At 51.3% G+C, this 21,115-nt stretch overlaps 1 protein-coding gene across 1 annotated transcript in view; it reads right to left on the reverse strand.

Annotated features, from left to right (window-relative positions):
- Positions 1 to 1,643: 1,643 nt before the first annotated feature.
- Positions 1,644 to 21,115, reverse strand: part of NSD1 (nuclear receptor binding SET domain protein 1) — a 58,454-nt gene continuing 38,982 nt past the window's right edge. Inside the window, 7 exon segments of the mRNA XM_084295303.1 lie at positions 1,644 to 7,087; positions 7,089 to 8,332; positions 12,317 to 12,521; positions 15,661 to 15,767; positions 16,254 to 16,395; positions 17,037 to 17,153; positions 18,456 to 18,725. Coding sequence (XP_084151429.1) covers positions 6,002 to 7,087; positions 7,089 to 8,332; positions 12,317 to 12,521; positions 15,661 to 15,767; positions 16,254 to 16,395; positions 17,037 to 17,153; positions 18,456 to 18,725 — 3,171 coding nt within the window. The 3' untranslated portion in view covers positions 1,644 to 6,001.

Genomic DNA, 21,115 nt, shown 5'->3' on the forward strand with positions numbered 1-21,115 from the left:
GGTGCCCACGGGGCTCTCCCGTCCCCACCCCGGGTGCCCGGTGCCCACGGTCGGCATCGCAGCAGGGCTGGGCCCCCCCCCCCAAGCTGCCCCCTGCCCCCTCAGCAAGACAAAACACAGGAGGACATCGAGAGTAAAGTTAAACTTTACTTTACAGTAATTTTTCTTCTATATACAAAGAATTACAGTACATGTTCTGGGAGCACCTGGGCAGGGCAACCCTCTTTTCATTATAAGTTTCACATACACAGCCAACAGTCTAAGGGGAGCAAAATGAAAGTAATCAATGGTCCAAGACTCTCCCCTCTCCCTCTTCTAAAAATAATATACATGCTGGAAATATGTAGGTTTCTCTCACCCGCTCTGGCACTCCCGCTTAGAACCGACAGACGCGACCTGGACAGCTCTGAGTGACCCTGCGGCCCCCCGGAGCCCCCCCCGGGCCGGGCACCCCCCGTTCCAGCCACGATTTCCTTCGGTGAAGCCCGAGGAGGGGACCCCAGGCAGGACACCCCCAGCGGGTGGCACGGGGCAGTGTCCTGGCCTCAGGGAGTCCCCACGCCACCCGTCCCCTCCCTGGCAGCAAAGGAGGGGGAGCGGGCACAGCTTCGTTCCCCGGCAGCCCCCTGCACACCCAGGTAGGTCCCCTCGGGGCCAGGCCACCCTCCCCAGGACCCCAACCCAGGGCGCGTGGCACCGGAGGATGGCAGAGGCTGCTTGGGACCGGGTGCGTTATTCTTGGTGTCTCGGAGGGGAGCGGGCTGGCGGGGCAGTGAACGCAGTGCTGTGGGTTATCGGGGTGTAACGTGCCCTTGGCAGGGAGAGGGGAGGGGTGGGGAGCGTGCCCCCAGCACCCTGCTCCCCCCAGGCCAGCACAAAGCGCCCTGCCCTCGTCCCTGCACATCGCCTGGGGCCGCCCTCGGCTCCAGCCACGCTCCACCTCGAGCCTCCCGGTGCTGCTGCTTCTGCTTTTAAACAAGTTCCCAGTGTCTTTAAAAAAAAAAAAAAAAAAAAAATACACAAAACCCAGTTCCTTGAAGTCAACAACTCGGAAACATCAGAAAAAAACAAAAACTGAAACCAGCTCAGTACCAAACGGACACACAGAACATGCAGGTAGCGGACGCCTGGCTTGCTTCACGTGGCTCCACTCGCTCTCTACGCTCACAGGGCCCACTGGCACGGCTGGTTTGGGTCTCAAAACCACCACAAAGCAAAGGAACCCCGTCTCCCCGGGCGCAGGAGACGTGCCTTGTCCCGTTTGGGTCGCAGGCACCGCAGCCCAGCCCCCAGCTGCTTGGGGACGGGGTTCAGCCCGCGGGCTAGGAGCCGTGAGTCCAGCCCTACTGTGCTAAGCTGCCAACGTTTTACAATAGCACCACGATAGCCCAAGAGCTTAGCCGAGGGCAAACTGATTAAAACTTTACCTTGAAATAGGACATAGCAACACCCATTTCTCAGATTTCCCTAGGAGGTAGATTCAGTGCTGTAGGGACTGTCCGTCACCGCCGCTGCCCCAGCCCGCGCACGCTGTCCCGCTGCCTCGCTCGGCTGGGATGGATTTTGGAGGCGTTTCCCCACCCGTGCTGACCGAGGGCACCGCACCCTGCTGCCACCACGCCAGCCAGGTGCCCCTAAAGCCAGGTCCCCAAACCCCGCGCCCCATCTCCCAGCCCCTGGGAGCCCCGAGCCGCCGCCAGCCAGACCTCAGCTGCAAGCGCCCCCGTCTGCGTTGCCACTACCGCGGGGGAGTAATTAGCACAAAGCTAATTTGGGGTGATCAAACCACGGCGCGAGCCCTCGCCGGACCCGGGTGGCGGGCTCTGTCGCTTCCTTTCGGAGTAGCTGCACGTTTTGCCACTTTGCTTTGACATTCGCTCGCTGGCGAAGGCTGAAAAGACTCATCGGGAATTTAGGGCAAAGCACATTACAAGCAGGTTACAATTACGGTTATTCCAAACATCAAGCAAAATCAGAAGTTTAAGGCTGAAATTAAAAATAGAACAGAAGGTGTTGAAGGTCTGAGGTTCCTCAAACGGCCTCGCCTCCGCCCTGCTGCAGCACCCGCTGCGAGCAGCTGACGATGCGTTGGGGTTAGGGCTGCTGCTCGTCGTCCTTCTTCCCGTGAAACACAGCTGAAGCTCCTCTGGCACCCTAAGCCCACATCTCGCCTTAATAGTGCCTGCTCTTTAGGTTTAACCAGGTATCTGATCCCATCTTAAAGCCCTGTGCCTGTAGGGGGGTGGGTTTAACCCCAATCGTAACGCATGCACCCACAGCAATGCCTGGAGTTTGTGCACAGAAGTGAATCTCTGTTGTTTTCTTTTTTTTTTTTTTTTTTAAATAGGAAAAAAGTTTTAGCTTGTGAACAGCAATAAAGAAAGCTACCGTGAGCTAGTCAGCATCAGAAGGTACAGGGTAGGGGATTATCCCTTGGTGATCTCTTCCCACACGAGGCCCATCACCTTGCTGGTACCCACCAGAAGAGCTCCTCCACCAGCAGAGGGGAACTGGGACTCTCCTGCTTGTGGTGGGGCACTGACCTGAGCCGTGCCGTGGGGCTGAGGCCACGGACAGTGACCCCAGCACAGTGTTCAGAGCAGGGGCAGCCCACCCCAGCAGCAAGCACGCCGCCAGGAGAAGCAGGCTGGAAGCTGTGAAGGCTTTCAGCCCTTTCCCCACCGGGAAGGGAGAGCCGTTCCTACCAGGGGACTGCTGCTGGAAGCTCACGTGAGCCTCCCCGAGATGCCAGGGAAAGGGAAGCTGCTCTGAACGAGGATCACAACTGCCCTCGATTCACCTGCTGATCGGAGCACGCCAACACACCACCAAGGTGCCACAGCTGCCGCCCTCGGCCACCGCCAGCCTTGCACGAGCAGCCCACCAGGGGTACGAGTTACCTGCCGCCCTCCTCTGCATCAACAGAATCTGTGATTCAAACTGGCTGAACTATACAAGGCAGAAAATGAACCAAACTGCTTCGGTACACACCTCTCCTGCTCCAAGGCTGTGCCACCAGCTGCCACCCGAGCGCTGAAGCAGCCCATGTTTTCTCTGTGGGGGTGTCACTGCCCGAAGCTGCTCACCCCAGGTGAAGGCAGAGCTGGGAGCAGCAGGACTTCATGGACTGACCTCCCCACCTCAGGCCACGAGCACGCACAGAGCCCAGCGCACATCTCAGAAGCCCTCCTGGTCTGGCAGAGAATTCCCACAAGGGCTGGGAGGGAAGAGCAGCTCGTTGGAGTCGGCTTTCCAACATGTAAGTGGAAGGGAGCAGGTCAGAAACCTGGATCTTTGCAGAAAAGGCATGAAGGGAGTGAAGAGAGGTGGGGTACGGTCAGATGCAAGGTATAAGGCTGTGGGTTTGAAATGCCATGCAACAGTTCTACCCACGGTCACTGCTCAGAACAAGCTTTCGGATAACCCACGTGCTGTGTGAAAGGCTTCTGCTGCCGTCAACCTCACCCTACTGTTTGAGCACACGATTTACAGAAGTGATTTTTCAAACCTGCACTTACGAGAACTCACTGAGAACTTCTCCATTTTACAGATTTAAAAAAGCCTGCACCAAAAATATTCACAGTTTAATTTTCATGAAACGAGTAGCTAGTTAGCACGTGACGACGCAAAGCGGAGCTGGGCAGAGCAGCGCAGACACCTCTCTGTTACAGCTGGAGCTGGCTGGGCGGCTGGCACGGAGCTGACCCTACTTATATACTCTACATGACTACGTCCAGCTCATGGGAAGGCCTATAAATGTGAATTCGAGGTTTATTTTCCTTCTCACACATGATAAATACTTAATATACTGAAACTCATTACCATTTTTATTTTATTTTATTTTTTTGTTTAAAAAAGTTAAATGCCCTTAGATTACCTTCTCTCTCAACGGCTCTGAGGAGTTGTCCTGATTCCCTTTGTGCAGGAGTCACGCAGAAACACAAGCTGCTTGCACTTCCCCAGTTTCAGCAGCGAGCAGGAACTGACCTGCCAGTCTTCCCGGAAAAAACATCATTAATCAGTAAGTTTCCATAAGCCGTAAAGCTTTTTTTTTTTTTTTTTTTTGAAGTCGCTAGCTATTCTACAAAGGATCTGAAATGATGCGGACTAGAAGAGATGCACTGCAGCACGGGTAACGCCCCCAGTGCCCAGCACACCCGGCCTTTACAGCAGGACGTTGTCCTGGGGTGCACACATAAGGAAAGGAGAACGGATCGGGATTTGTCTTGGTACATGCGCCTGCCTCCCTTCGTAGAAAACAGCAAAGCTCCAAGAGCAGCGAGCAAGCACCTGCGAGCCCAGGGATGCGCTCCCAGGTCAGAAGGAAAGGGTCAGCCCGGAGCCAAGCTCTGTCTGGGGAGGGTCCTGCACCTCTGCCCCCGAGGGAGGGGGGTCTCCGGCACCACACAAAAACCTGGTGGCGGGCACTGAGATCTGAGGCTGTGGTACCCCGATCAGCAGAGCTCAGAAAAAACAGAGGAAAGGTGGTGGGAGAACGGCCGGGCCAGCAACGTGTCCTCAAGCAGGGTGCTGACTGCACTGTGCCGCTCGTCCTCCTCCTGCCTGCACGGGCAGCGCTGGCGCACGGCACCCGCTGCGAGACGCCGCTCCGCTCCTCTGGGGCTTACCCCAGCTTCTGCCCCAACGCTGGGGCGAGCTGCTCGCAGCAGGCTGGACACCCACCGGGTGGCAAAAGGGCTCCTCAGCCGGAAAAGGGCGAAGAGGAAAGAAGCCAGCCAGCTGCTCGAGCCCCGTGTTCCAGTGTGAGAACTACGATTGGGTCGGAAGGACACACACGCGCACACACACACACGCACACCGACACAGTCCAGTTAATTCAAGTCTCCTTTGGTTGTAGGTGAGCGAAGCTGGAAGCTACCCGAGGGGGAAGGTGCAGAACGGGTCCTGAACACACACAGCACCCTCGCCTCCGCGCTGCAAAGTCAACGACAGGCTCCGACCGCAGCTCTGCAACGCCCCACGCTGCCGGGAAGACCTGGTGGGATGCGAGCACGTCCTGAACGCGTCCGAGGCAAGGGGAGAAAAGACCACGCGAGGCTGCTGGCTCACGGTGCCGGCACGAGTCACCGAGAGACTGGATGGAAACGTCAAGGGGAGCACCGACACCAGCACAGCACCGGGGGAAGTCCCTCTGCCTGCCTCTGCTACTGCTGCTTTACAGGTCTGGGTGTTGGCAGGACGCACGCCACGTGTCCCGCGCTAAAGGGTGAAGACACGAGAAGGAAAAACCCGCCAGATGGCTTCTTCCAAGATCTTTCTTGTTCCCTGACCTCCTTCAGATTCCCCGCTCCTGGGGCCTGGGCAGTCGCAGCTTTGTATCGAGGAGCCTCCGCGGATCCTGCCCATCGCTGGAGAAAACCGCAGCGAGCGGGTGCGGGAGGCTCCTCTCCTAACAGCCGGCACCACGCCTGTCCCTGGCGCGCCGCGCACGCAGCACGTCCCGGTGGACACACGGACAGAACCTCGCAAAGCAAAACCCCGCAGGGCAGACAGATGAACCCCTCCCCTGCCTCCACAGAGGTCGGCAAGAGAGTACGCGCCTGGCTGCTCGCCATCCGAGCCCTGAAACCTCTCCGATCCCGGGGCAGCCTGACGGATCTGCTTCCTCTAAATACAGTTAGCAAGGGCGAGGCCCCTCGCTGTACGCGGGAACCTGCCCAAGAATTGGACCTGGAGCTTGAACACGCTGGATCAGTAATGTGACCATTTCAGTGGAATTTGAGGTTTTACCCAGAGTGGACTCTTTATTTCAGCTTTACCATTCGCAAAAGGAAGAGGAAAAGCTCACGGATGCTCTCTCCCTTTGGCTGGGCCACACTCAGACTGAAAGTGAATGTCCTTGCTCACGTCACGAGAGAATATGGATGGGATGTGCATGGGTTAGGGGCTGGGCTCAGGGAAGTGAATAAAGAAAACAAAACAAAGAATCCCCCTCCCTAAACATTAAAAGACTGAAACCTGCCTCCCATGTTCACCGACCTCACTTTGGCTCTGAGTCAGCCAATTCGTGACAGACAGAATCCTGGTTACGGGCTAGCGCTGCGTTCTGTTCAGGCAAAGGGTCCTGCCCCCGAGGAGTATGTACTTTTCCAGCCAGCCAAGAAATCTGGTCAAGAGTCTGAATGTTTGTGACAATCCACTGCGTCTGCTCCGGGGGCACCGGCGCTTCCCTGGCAGGCCGGGGGGTCTGCTCGAACGCACGCAATCTCTCTGATGTCCAAGGGGTTTGCTCGGCGGGGGCTGAGGCCACTTCCCAGACAGGCTGCAGGGTCGGCTCCGGTAGCTTCTCTGCTGTCCGGGGTGACTGCTCGGCAGGCGTCAGGGCTTTGGCGGCAGGCCAGTGGCTTTGCTCGTGTGTCTGGAGCTTCTCCGTGGGCCAAGGTAACTGTCCGACGTGTGGCACCGCCTTCCCGACCGACCAGGAGATCTGCTCGCCGGCTAACAGGGTCCTCTCCTTCTGCTGGGGGTTGAGCTCCGCGGCGGGCGCTGCCCTCTCCTTGGGCTGGGCGTTCTGGTCGACGGGCCGCAGCGCCTTCTCCGACAGCAGCAGCCTCGGGGCCGATGCGGCCGGGGGCTTCTCCAAAACTTGGGGCCGAGGAGCCACGGCGGCAGCCAGCTTGTCTGAGGCCTGAGGCCACGGGGCCGTAAGAGCCAGGGGCCTCTCCAGGAGCTGAGGCCGAACGGCCCCGGAGCTCGGAGCTTTCTCTGGAGGCAGGACCCGCAGCGCCCCGGCATCGGGAGCCTTCTCCGGGGGCAGGGGCCGCAGCACGCCGGGGCTCAGAGCTTTCTGTGTGACGGGGATCCGCAGGGCCCCCGAACCCAGAGCCTTCTCCATGGGCAGGACGTGGGGCGAGCGGGAGCCGTGGGGCTTCTCCAGGGGCAGCGGACGTGGCAGCCCTAAGCTGGGAGCCTTGTCTGTGGGCAGGATCCGCGGCATCCCCAAGGCAGGAGGCTTCTCTGCAGGCAGGGGATGGGGTGTCCCGGAGCCGGGAGCCTTCTCCGTGGCCAAAACCCGCGCTGCCCCGGAGAAGGAAGCCTTCTCCGGAGGTGGAGGCCGCGGCCCCCCCCAGTCCAGAAACCTTCTCCGTGGGCAGGATCCGTGAGACCGGGGAGCTGGGGGCGTTTTCAACGGGCAGAGGCCACAGCACCCCAGGGCTGGGAACCTCCTCCGGTGCCGGGGCGTGTTGCACCACGGAGCTGGGAGCTTTCTCCACGGGCTGAGGCTGCAGACTCTGGGCAGCAGCTTTGCTCAGCAGCTGAGGCTGATCGGCCACAGGAGCCTCGTCCACGGGCTGTGCCTGCAGGGTCCCCGCCGTGGCGAGAAGTCTGTCCGCCAGCTGAGGGTGCAGGCATTTTGTCGGAAACTCATCCAGCAGCTCGGGCTGCTGGGTGCCGCTGTCGCCGAGCGACTTGTCCGCTAGCTCCAAAACCTCAGCGGCGGCAGGAGGCTCGTCCGACAGCTGGAGCTGCAGGGCAGCGGCAGGACCGAGCGCCTCGTCCGACGACTGGGGGCTGCCCGGAGATTTGCTGGGCAGAGGAGGCTGCGAGGCGTCGCTGGAAGCCTCGTCCAGCGGCCAGAGCACGGCGTTGGCGGGAGGTTTGTCGGGCTGCTGAGGTTTCAGCGCGACGATGATGGGCTGCTTCTCCGACTGCAGCCTCAGGGACAGGGCAGCCTGGGGCCTGTCCGACGGCTGCAGGCGGAGCGAGAGGGTGGTGGGAGGTTTGTCCGAGGGCTGCAGCCGGAGGGAAAGGGTGGTGGGGGGTTTGTTGGACGGCTTCAGCCTCAGCGACAAGGTGGTGGGGGGTTTGTTGGAGGGCGGCAGTCTCAGCGCCAGGGCGGCGGGCGGTTTGTCTGGCGGGGGCAGCCGCAGGGCCAGGGTGGTGGGGGGCTTGTTTGAGGGCTGCAGCCTCAGGGCTAGGGTGGTGGGGGGCTTGTCTGACGGCGGCAGCCGCAGCGCTAGGGTGGCGGGGGGCTTTTCTGGGGACTGCAGTTTGAAGGCCGGAGGCTGAGGTAGCCTGTCCAAAGGCTGAACGCTCAGGTCTGTGTCTGCAGGCGGCTGCTCTGCCGGCTGGGGGTCATCGCCGTTAGTCAGTGCTCCCATGGGAGGCACGTACTCACGGATTTCTCCTGGCTCTAGGGGGTTAGGGCCGCAGGGATCGTGCTCTGTGCAGCACAAGCGTCCATCCAGCTTGGAGATGAAGAGCATGCCTTCCCGGTGCTGCTTGCAGAAGGATCTGGGGCACATCTCGCAGAAGGAAGCCGCTTCCTTACCACACATGTCACACTGATGCCACGGGCACTCCCATTTTCCTGCAGCACAAACACAGGAGAAAAGACAGAACTTAGGAGTGGTATAAAGGGAAGATAAAGGGGCCCGCTGCAAAGAGTTTGAGGGCAAGAGGGAACGCCCCTGTAAGACTCCGATGCAATTCTGCATGTTCTTCTCAGATCCTGCCATAGCTCCTAGGCTAGAAGGGCAGCTAACAAGAATCTGCATCCTTGGAAGCAACAAGGGAAATCATAACTGCAACAAACACAAGCTCTGCCAGGTCAGACCGAAAGTCCATCTGGCTCCAGTATGACACAAACCAGTACGGGTCCCTAGGGAAAAGAAGACAGCCCCAGCTTGTACTTCTCTGTGTCTCCTGTTTCCAGATGAGAGCAACAGTATCTGCGCAGAATACACCCAACAGACTTTAAGCAGATATTTCAGGTTCGTCTTAAGTCTTTGTTTAGTTCTGGGCCAACATCCTCCCTTCCTGTTTATCACAAAGTAGTGCTCAGAGAGCAGAAGACATCAGGGAGTAGGTTTCTCTTGTCTCCATACCCAAAGACATCTTTAACCCTGTGCACGGACACGATAAAAACGCTTCTTATCGTAAAGCCAAGCTGCGCCCTGAGCAGCTCAGTGCCCACACGGAATCTTTTCACCACCAATATCAACGCCATCATGGAGGAAAATAAATAAGCAAGTCAGCATGACAGCAGAGAGATTGTTTCCTTCACTTGAAGCTGGATCTCACTGGTCCACCTCCCTGCTCCCCTCAGCCAAGGCTGCTGCTGTCTCTGCCAAAAGCTTCTCATCAGCTTTAAGGCCCCGAGGAACCACTTGTACCCAGGGCACACGAGGCAGAGGCTCTGCCCTCTCCCCAGGGGATCAGTGTGGCTGCCTTTCCAAAGACTCTCTCTTCTGCCTCTGTGCTCCCCTCAGTGCCCTGTGTTCCCCCTGGCTCCTCATCCTGCTGCAAAGAGCAGCTCCTTGCATGGCAGCCCCCCGGCGCCTTGAGCACAGCCACGGGCATCTGCACAAGCAGCGACAGAGGGCAGCCGTGGGCACCAGCAGAGCACTTCCCACCTCTCTGAACCAAGCCCACACACCCGTGGTTTTTGCTACCAGCTCTTTTGCAGAGAGGCTGGCAGGCTGCAGCACCGCGCTGAGCAGCTGTGGTCATCTCCTGGTGCTGTTGTGCAACATCAGCTTTCCACTCCCCCCCTCTCCTGCTGCTTTTCCCCCTGGGCTGAAGAAAACACGCAGTCAGTTTTTCCCCTCCTTTGAAGCCAGTCCAAGGCTTCTGTTCTGGTCTTAAATATGCACACAGATTCTGTGTGCCTTTTCCAGTTTCTTGACATCATTTTCGGGGCAGGGTTGTTTAAAATTACATGTGTTCTCCCCTGTCTCAGGCTCGCGGTGCTGCAGCGTGGGTTATATCACTGCTCCCCGTTGGTGTGCACAGAGCCCCTTCGCACCGCAGGGCAGGGCGAGCTCTCGTGGTGCAATGCTGCTGAGCAGAGAGCAGTCGCTCTGAACACTCACTTTGACCAGCGGAAAGATTCTGGAATTATTTAAGAGGTCGCTTGTGCAGACGGAAAATAAAGTCAGTCAAGAAGTGTCAGTGTGTTTCAGGATGGGTAAATCGTATCAAACCCACTCTAATGGTCTCTGACAGGATAAAAAGGCTAATGAATAACCGTCTCTCCAGAGACAGCCCAGAGCTGAGGAGCTCCTGGAAGCAGGATCGCACCATTAGTAACATGCAAACAAGCAGGAAATTCCAATTACTTAACAGCAATGCCCATGACAGAAGAAATATTTGAAGTAAAAAAGAGACAAACCTTTGATGTCCTGTATACATGTATATATATTCCAAGGAACAAGCTAGGAAAATAACTGCCTATGTATAAAAATGGTAAAAGGGTTACAAAAGGCTGAAAATTGTTCTCAAAACCAGCTATTAGTGGTCTTCTGGCAAAGCGAGGGGACTTCTCAAATGAGGTGCTTCAGGAGCCTAATTTAGCCTATATTTTAATTTTCATTTCTGGAAGCAGAATACACCAAGTACTCTTACAGCCTCGTGGTTATCTGCGCAGTCCTGGGAGGAACTGCAGGAATCTGCTTAGACAGGCTCAGAATTCATTTGGTATCGATAAACCGGACAAATGCTCTTGTACCAACAAGGTGCAATTAAGTAAAGCAAGAGCCAGGCAAAGAAGGATTGTAGGAGGAAGAAATAGAATAAATATGTGAAGAAGATCAAGACAACACGACGCAAGGATGATAGGGCAAATCACAAACTGAATATAAAGGTATTTTTGCTAAGCAAGTCAGATCTCATTTCCTGACAAATTTTATGTAAAGCACAAAATAATATTCTGTTCTGTCAGTTTAGCACAATCTCAGTTGCAATACTGTTAAAAATACATGTTACCAGAGTTAACAAAAAAAAAAAATACGAAGGGAAATGGGACACATTCCAGAACACACCAAGAATAATAATTTTTAGAAAAATAAGAGCTGCAAGGAAAGGCTGCTCATTTCATCTGGAAATGCACTTAGGAGATAAGAGTCCTCCAGTATGCAAAAGAATGGATAGCGGGGAGGTGGCAACCCATTGTTTTTTCACTTCAGTCTCTTAGGAGAAGCTTTTCAAATGGAAACCCAGAGAACAGGCTAAATGCTAAAACCTCCAATAAAGAAGAATCTAAAGCATGAGAAAGCCTGCCAGGATGTTTGAATGTCCTGTCTTAGCACAGAAAAAATGAGAATAGAAAGGTGATGTTTAGGACGCTCTCACCCTCAGTTATTGTTTCCACAGGAAGGACCTGTGCTCCTTGCAGGCTTTTACATCACATTTGTTCAGTGCTCAACCCAAGCTATTCTGTATAAATACATAATTCTCCCCAAACCTTCACACACACACACACTTTCTGCTATCTACAGAATACGCTGCTAGCACTTGTCTATGTTCTGTGAGTCACAGCTGAAGGTGTTGGATGCTGAGCTCTGACTCCCTGCGGAGCTCCAGTAGAAGCCCTGCTGCAGCCACTCTCCTGACAGGTGGCTTCAGAGACCTGGTTACACTCTTCCCAGCCTGCCTCAGGTGTGTTCAGAGAGGATTTCTAATAATGATGATGCTTACAGTATTAAATCAGAAGTGTTACAACTCCCTAAACCAATTACTTCAATGCAATTCCCTTTATTAACTGAATTTATAATTTCATCAAGCCTACTTGAGTGTTTTACTGAGGTATTCTACTTCAAAAACTTATCTGGCATTGGTTATATTCTTACCATTTAATTCTACAGTACTTGATCCCTTGTCAGGCTAACCGAGACTCAGGTCACACTTTTTGCTTTCTGAGTATCAATTAAACCTAAACGCTCATTGAAGGTCCCATGAACTCCTGCAGTAACCAAAAATTATTGGAACAGAGGAAACATTCCCCTCAACCAACTCCTGTAAGACTTAAGTGCAATTTAAGCTTTTTCCTCTAATAGATGTTATTTACTCCTGAGTTACTAACAAACTAGAAACCATTTCACCACTCATCCAGGTTGCCTGTTTCTTTCTCCACATACAACTACAAGTACTTAGGGGATTTTTTTTAACTTTGTACTTTATTTTTTTGCCCTCATTTCACCACTAACTAGGAGATTCTTTGATACTGTTTCCTTCCTTAACAAAGGACTGGTGGCTAGTTAAGACATGTAGCACATTCTTCTTGTTTAACTGCCATTTTCCACCAGTGCTTCTCCTCCTCATTCTTTTCACTCAGTCCTCTGCAGCTTTGGAAAGCCAGCAGGAACTGACTCTTGCTGGGCCTGCTCTCTGCCAGGCCCCAAGGACGGGTCAGTAACCAACGTGCCTGCAGCCACAGCATGGCACAAAGCAGGGCCATGAGGCCTGTTAAAGAGAGAAAAATCTCTCCCATTTGCAGAGGCTGTGAAGAGAGCAGTGCCTGGGAGCCCGTGCCCTGTCCTGCTCCCCCAGCAGAGCCCAGCCGGGCTGCACTGACCTGCGGGCCTCTTGGTCAGGTTGAGGCAGTCGGCGTGGTACACTTTGGGGCAGCCTGGCTTCTTACAAGAAACCAGCTGCCCTCCGTCCCCGCAGCTGAAGCACTCGTCCTCCCGTTCCTTCATCACCTCCGCCTGAGACCTGCGCTTCATCTGCGGCCGTCTCTTCATCTTCTTGGACTTCTCCTCGGTGAGGGTGGGCTGGCTCTGCGGGGTGAGACAACGCGTTAACACAGCCCCCGACATCCTTCCTCTTCCTGATACAGCACAGAAAACTGCCAGCCCTGTGACTGCCCCACGGGATGCGATCAAACATCCCACTGCCAGCTACACCTGAGCACATAAAGTACCTCTATGGTGGTTCTTAGTGTTTGGCAACCAATTCATTCGAGTAAATCGAACGAATTGGTTGAATGAATTCTCATTTTTGAGGAAAGAGTCCTGAAGCCCCACACCAAAGCCTGGCTCAACATGCAGTGTGTGCAATTAGCAGCAGCAGGGCGAGGAGCCAAGGCCTGCCTGGTGCCATGGGGTTGTGCCACCTCTCACAGATGCCTCAGTCAAAGCAGTTGGGTCTGTCTCCCCATGACCCTGTCCCTCACAGGAACCTCTCCCCAGGCCTTCCTGGACTTTTAGTGTTTCTCACCCCCATCGTCATTTTCAGCCTGAGTTTATTTGTGATCAGTTTCAACCTGTTCTGGTGTGAACACTGTTCTCTTCCCACAGATGTCACTCTCCCTCCCTGAAGTAACCACCAGGCTTCTCCCTCCTTTTCACAAGCCAACACTTTCTGTCTTCACCCCCAATCTTCCTAATGGCTTTCTTCTGCCTCTCTCGAGTTCATTTCTCCCGAACACAAGTTACAGAACTACGGACACTGCTCTGGATGATGTCTCCCAGGGCCACGTACAGTGCCATGAATACCTCTTGGTGTTACAGAGCACCCTGACTGCATTTCCTTGTTCACAGCTGCATCGCTACAGCAGCTCACAGTCATGGGCTGAACACCACCGCGGCTCCCTCTCCACCACATTACTTCCATTGATGACCTTACTGTAACTTTGTTTCTATTACCCTCCAGGTATACCCTGGAGTACTGAATCACTGAATTTCAGCCCATTTCCAGTACTTTGCAATTGCCCAACTGTCTCCATGCTGATGGCACCAGACACCTTTGTGTTATCAGAACACTTAAGTTCCCTTGCTTCCAACATCTGTCTTACAGGCAGTAATGGAATAACCACAATTGGTCCCAAGATTGGCATCTAAACGGCCTAAATGCTCTTTTCCCTAGCCTAAGGCTTCCTCTTTCAATGTCCCACAACCACACCCTTTCAAGCCAGGTCCTCCTAATCCCCTGCACTGATCCTCCCCAGGATAAGCCTCCCATTGTACCAAACACTCAGGTTCACGCAGATAATGACAGTATCAAAGAACTACCAATTTAGTTTATATAAACTGACACACGCTAAATTTTATCCCATTTTCCACCTATTCTTTATGTCCAAATGCGTGTTCTGCATGTGGAACATCTCTGCATGCTGAGACGGAGCTTGTGAGGTGGTTTTTGCACGCCTTTATTCTGCATAAACATTAGGCACTATTTTTGTCATCCTTCTCTCAAGATAAAACCAACGTCTTTTTAAAAGCTTTGTCTCCAGAGCTACAATTTAAGAATTCTGCAGGACTATCCAGTAGCCCTGTCATGAGGGTGTTACATACCTTGATGTTTGCTTCCCCTTCACATACAGGTATTTCTGATTTCATACCATCATTTCCACTAACAGTAGGGACAGGTCAGGCCTTTCTTATCATTGTAAATGCAGATAATGAAATCACCCAGGTGACTGAAATCAAATCAGTCTGATGACCATACCTAAACTATCTCACCTATTCTCACCACCTAGCACTTAATTACAAGGAGAACAAAGAAAACATTTCACAGTTAATTTGAATATCTAAGCAATTCTAGCATTTCTGACTTTTCTACTGCAGTACATCAGACTCCAGAGCTTTCTTCTGAATTCCTAGTTAAAAAGGTCACTTTTAAGAGTTAACTTGAGTATATAATCATTGAAGTTTTGTCTTGCTGTATCTTCAGGAATCTTGAAAAATGCATCTTTTGTTGCATGAATTAGACTAAAAAATACCACCAAGGTATTGTTTGCTTGGGTATTGTTTCCTAGCCCACCTCATCAAGATGAAATCACCTCAGTCACCACAATGGAACATTAATGCCAATTTAAGGGCACCTTTCTCTGATTTCCATCATGCAACCTGTAACTTCAGGGCAAAAATGACAGTAGTTGAGCCATGTATAACACAGGAGCAGCACAAAAGAAATTGAACTTTAAATCACAACCAAAAAAGAACTAAACACACCAGATGTATAATTCAACTCATCTGTCAACCTCTGAAGACATCGTTTTTTCATAAGTTAATTTGTCTGCAGAACTAAGCTCTCTGGGAAATTCGCAAACCTACCCTATATATTGGCAGGGCTTAACAACCATTCTGCTGGAGCTTTTAACCCTTAACTGTGGGTAAGCTGCCGGTATCGACATGCCAGAGCAGAAGGATTACAGACTGATTTGGTGAAGCTCTTGAAACAAACCAACAGCTGAGACAGATTTAGCTGGTGACAGCTGGGAACTGGGCCAAATGCTTCTGTTGTTTCCTTTTCCCAGTGAGAACCAGCTCACAAGAAGGTATCGGAAATCAATTCCTGTTACTGCGACACTGCAGTTACAAAACACAGCTCTCCAAAGTCAGTGAGTTCTCAAATGTAGTGATTTTTCTACTACAGACGTGTCAAATGTATTATTCCTGTCTGATATGTACACTTGAATCACTTAAACAAGAGAATGGAAAATCTGGGAACTTGCTCATTGCATTCTAATTAAAGATAGTGATGCAGAAGCCTTCTAGCTCTAAGGGAACTTGGAGCTAAAGGAATGTGAGTTTGCTGGCCTCCCATGCGTTCTCACAATTTACTTAGGTCTTCATGTAGGGAAATGGGCTGAGCAGAGGTTTCCTGGTCGTCCAACATAACTCTTTCCCGTGTCTATCTTTTGCTGCTCTAGCATGACTGAAATTGCCATGATAACGAGCAGAAAATTCTGAAAGAACACTTTTATTTACTCTTTGGTTGGAGCACTTCTTCAGTGAATTCAGACCCCAGATCTGCACTCCCAGAACAGTAATTTGAATATTCATCTCAATTCAAGCAGTGTTCTCACAACCATGCTGAAAGTGGACTACCCTTCCCAAAATCTCTGCAACAAATGCACCACATCTACGCAAAAAGGTCATTTGGAAGAACAAAAGCTTAAGGGAGGCATCATACCTTTGGCCGCACTCCTAGGAAGCCACTGCAATTTGGAGCACCACATTTGCAAACTGTCTTTCCATTTCCCAAACATTCCAGATTGTAGTTGAAAGTCAGCTCAGTCCCTGGCACAAAAGCAGATTAAAACCCAAAGAAGTTGTAACAAACTCTGTGGCAGAATGCCTTATTGCTACTGCTGGAGTAAAAGCACTTTTGAAATAAAACAACACAAATGACTGTCCCAACTACAGAAGGGTACCAAATATTCTTCTCCACATCGATTTGTGTGAATTGAGAATTATGTGTAACCTCACTCTCCTCCAATATCCTACAGCCAAAAAGGGCGTTCTGTCCCATACTGTAGGATGCTTAGTTCCATTTCTTGGTCCTATAAATTAAATCTATGAACCTCCATTTATAGCACGGATGTTTATGTTCCACTATGGCAGTGCTGATGTTGTAGCTGATGTGAAATTACGAGAAATTAAGTGTGGAAACAGAAAAATTAAGCATCTCCCCAAGTGAGCTACATACCCTCCTCTCCCCTCCTTTCCTTACAGAAAGGTTCCCAAGCTTTTAACTGCAGGTACTGACAGAATGGGGTTCCTTACCAGCTTTGATATTTACAATTGCGAAGAGCCCAACCCGAGTATCACCATTCACACACCATTTCTGAGTCTCACAGTTTGGCTGGCAGCAGTGGTTCATGAACCGAGCGTAATTGCCCTTTGGGCCAGCGTCAATGATTCGATCCTGGAATTGCAAAAAAGCACGTTTAATAACTGCCACAGCCCACTCAAGCCATTGCAGCAGAGGTACCAGTGTGCCAATGAAGTCTTTTTCAGTAGTGACAAGCGCAACACCCAAGACATCTGGTCTCTGGACATCAGGACATCTCGCAAAGCACCTGAGTATGCAAACAGGTTTTAACCAAGTGTTAAGTGCAGGTGGCAGTCGCTCTGTTGCCTGGACAATCAACAGATGGCTGATCAGTTTCCACACTGATGTCTCTGATCAGACCTGGCAGAACATGCAGCGATACAGACTCCTGCCCAATATCATCATCATCTTATAAGGGGCACAGCCTCCTGAGCAGCCATGAAAGCACTACCACTGCTTGCTGGGAAGTTAGCACTCTCTGTAATGTCAGGGCTGAATAAACACCAAGGAAGCTGGTTCATACTTTGCTCCTGATCTTAAGATCCAATCTGAAACTTCTCCATGGCACATTATGGCCGTTCTTTCAGTCTTCACTTCCACAAGTGGAAATGCAGACCAGCTCATCAGTGTCTCTCAGCACCTTTTTACTTGCTGGAGAAGAGCACTATCATGCCTACCTTGCAATCATTTTACTTCTGGCTAGGCTTCTGACAAGAGAAGTTCCTTCCACATACCTTATCCAGTGTCAACATGTAGAAATTGGTGATGTCGTGCTCCTGAGCATAGCGGATTCGGGCTCGGCACTCCTCTTCATCAATTAGCTCCCCAACATACTCATTAACAAATTCACCCTGCCACAGAGAAAACAGGCTGATAAGATATGACAAATTCCCTCTGAGATGGAGGGACATCCATCTTTGTGCTAAAACTTAGTTCCTGTTTCCTTTCTGGAATTTTTTTCCATAATCTTCCTCTGTGCTTTGTAGTCGGTGTGACCTATGGTTTCAATAAGAGCCCTGCATTACAAATCCATTTTACACACAGAAACAAGTGACTTGAAATAAATTAAATAAAGCAACAACCATAGACAGAGTTAACACTCAGGGACAGCATGAAGTAAATCACAAGCTTAGTTATTTTCTGCAAAGCTCAAGGCACTGCGTAACTGCTTTCCAGCTGGAACAACATCCTTTGGGGGACCAACCACGCTGAGAATGAAACACCCAGGGCACCTGCTCCTGCAGTAAATCTGTGGTGTTCACCTGCACTAAGTACTACAGAGCCCATTACAGGGAACCTCAGCTCTGCTCCATTGGTGCCAACAGGTGCCTCCATTAAATAATTGAGCTTTGCTGTTTCCAGACCGTCTGTTAAAAGTGAAATATAAGGTGCATGAAATGGCAAAGAGACCCTCTAACCTACATCACAGCAGGCAGCAAAGCCTGAACAGGATAGACTTGCATTTTTCCCACAGATATCAAGCCTTCCCTGACCACCTGTTATCTCTTCTACTCCTTTTTCAAACATTCCTCTCCTACTATGCTGTCCATGGCCCTCTGTGTCTTTTCACTCTTTCTTAGCTTTGGGGTTCTCTTTGCTGGAAAGCTCTTCCTTCTTCATTCAGCATGGATGCGTGTACACAGAATAATTACTCTCGGGATTTAAAATATGCATACAAGTACTCCAACTGCCTGCAGATACTACTCCCCGCAATAATTATAGCCATCTCTAAGACATTACTCTTTTGTAAGTGCCAAGATTTGGTCTCAGTTTGTGATACAAGACTTATACTAGAAGAGCCTCGCTATTCAAGAACTGGGGGCATGGGTGCAATCACTGTTCCCCATCCGAAAATTCTGAGTAGTTTTTAGGTCAGCATTCTGGTATATTCATAACATCTACCATCCTTACTGACAGATTATGCAATCATCTTTCTTATCCTGTGGGAAATTAACATGAAACATTTTCTTAGTTAGCTGAGCCAAAACATGCTTGTAGGATAGTAAAAAATTAATCCATTTCTTTCCTGAACAGCATTTTATAGCAACAAAGTCTTTCAAATTACAGAAGACGATTTCTCAAATCTATTAAAACTGACACTGCGCAAGAGAGAAGTGGCAAGAGAAAGCTGCACGCAGAAGCAGAGCACGTACCTTTCTGATGTCTGTTTTGGCTTGCAAGCCCCAGCCTCGTGCCAGCGTGCGGAAAATTTGTACCTCGGGATACTGCCGCTTGGAGAAGCACTGGTTCTGACAACGCTCCCCTGCGGGGCAGACCAGGGGGTGGCACTCGTAGAGCAACATGCGATTGATGCATTCAGAGTCCAGGCCGCAGGGGTTTTCGTCCGTTGGCTTACAGTTGCACCGTGGTATCTCCGACAGGTCTGCAGTGAAGATCTGCACCTTACCCACCGGCCGGTTCACCTTGAATGCACAAGGAGGATGTTAGCTAATTAAGAACAGGCCATCAGGACACACACTTCTGTGTTCAACCTTTGCCCATGAGCCGACAGGCTGCAGTGCACCGAGGGGTAGGACACACACACAGGCACATATGTTTGTTTTTCTGTGCACACTACTTCAAGAAGTGAACGTTTAGAGGGAAGAGCTAAGGAGGATGCAGGTCCCCCATTAGCACCACCTGGTACCGTGTGTGTTCTGCATCCCCAGAGTGGGGAGAGGCTGCAAAATGTCCCCCTCCCATCACCGTTGTCACCAAATCCAGCCCAGATGTCCCAGCGCTCTAGCTGGGTACACAATATACCAGTGACCGACACCGAACACTTTCTGGGTGTAGCAGCACCTTCTCCAGTCTCTGAGTGTCAGGTCCTTCTCTGTATTTTGTTCTTATAGCCCTATTTTTTTTGAATCTGTTACCTTCAAGCTGTTCTGTGCTCTCAGCTGTCACTAGGAGAACCAGGCTGGCATGCCCGTGACAGAGTACAGTGGCTCTACCTACGCACCAGGCCACAAGCAGTTAGCTCCCTAACTTTCCTGCAGATGTAAATCAAAGAAAAAACAGACAAGGGTTGGGGTTGGAAGGCCCAAACAGGAGCTCAGAGTTAAGCCAAGGAGCTCTCTAAAAACCGCTCCTGAAGGAAGCAGAGTGCAGCACCAGGTGGAGAAGCGACTGGCTTGTCTTTGGCACGAGCAGGGTCCTTTGGTTTTGGTTAAAGGCAGCGAACGCTGAAAGGCAGGCAACAGAGAGTCAGGACTTTGGAGACACACTGAAGAAAAGCTCCTTGCTGTTCTTTGCCCAGGCGAGCAACACCATCAGGTCCCTTTCCTCTCCCAGAATATGGAGATTGTTTAGCAAAACTAATCCAGCCCTCCCCCTCCCACACTTTCTCAAGTCCCACTCACACAGCAGTTTCTGCACTGGCAGCCTACCACAGGCAGGCCAAGCTCTTACCCTCTAATTTTAAAAGCAAACCTTGCAGAACCCTCAGATTAATCTCTTAACAGTGTCCCCCCTCCTCCTCCTACACTCTCTTTCTCCTAGTATTGCCTCCCATCTCTCACCTTGTCGCTTTTATGTTCTCCTCTGCTGCTTCCCATCTCTTACCTAAACTGTTAGCTCACCACTTCAACAAAGAGTCACAAGATTAGGACTGTCCACCAGAGGGAAGACGGAAGAATACCAGTTTGCAGCTCCAAACTACAAGTGTCTGAGCAAGATCAGCCCCTCAGCATGCACGCACAGCCAGCAGGCATGGCCCTAATCACCAAGGCTCTGTTGATATGGAGCCAGCTCCGTAACAGGGCAAAATTCTTGGACTAGCCACAGTCCTAATCCTGGTGTGGTGAAGGATCCCAACTGTATTTTGGGGGCAGTCTCTTGCACTAGCACTCCTTGGGATAGACCTTGAGGGGCTGAATTCCTTAGAAGGTCAAGCAAAGAAGCAGACACAGCCAGCTTTGTCCATTCCATCCTCAAGCCTTGGCAAGTTTTTGGAGTTCTCGGGCCAAGTGTCTCCTTTGCTTTCACAGAAACAAACAGCTTGCACACAGACCTCCAAAGATCTACCACGGCTAGTGACTGTAACCATTATTAGTTACATAAAAAGTGTATTTCAAAGGCTCAAGACATTTTCCAAAATTCCTTTGTTTTGCAGTCAGAGACAGGCTTAAAAATACCCAGAATGAGAAACTAATTTCCTCCACTGGAGGTGCCTGGCCCGTGCTGCTGCCACAGCATCCAGCTGTGTTCTTTACACTGCACAGCACACTCACGCAGTACATACCTGCCTGCCTCAAAAGTCTAGCTATAAACAAGAAGTGCCAGCAATCAATTAAGCTTTCGTAGTTTGCCACATAAAAAAGGGAAGTAGCAGAAGGAAGCAATGAAAAAGAGGAACACAGTCCCTGAGTCACTAGGTTTCGGATCACTCTGGCCCACGCCCCAATCACATATACCTGCCTGGCCCTAGCTCTCCTCTCACACTGCCTCTATCCCGTAGGAATTCCTTGAAAAAATTGGTGCTCAACTTCTACATCAAAAAACAGCCCTAAACCTGGATGTCCCCAAAACGCAGCAAAAAGGATGATGTTCCAGCACATATCTGTTCTAGTGTTTCCGTTTAACTGATAAGGAGAAAACAAAAAGAACCAAAACCACCACCACCAAAAAAAAACCACCCCACAATAGCAGAGATGAAACAAAGATACTGTCACACTCCACTGCGGGTTACCACCCTCCCCTCTGCTCCACTGTACCCTGACCATCTCCTATCCCAAACCACCTTGGAGGCCCGCCTTGCCACCAGTACCACGCAGAATTTGAGCACGCTGGATGGTACCAGCACTCTCCTTTA

Source organism: Netta rufina (assembly GCF_964035555.1).
Source record: "Netta rufina genome assembly, chromosome: 14".
In the NCBI taxonomy this organism is placed as follows: domain Eukaryota; kingdom Metazoa; phylum Chordata; class Aves; order Anseriformes; family Anatidae; genus Netta; species Netta rufina.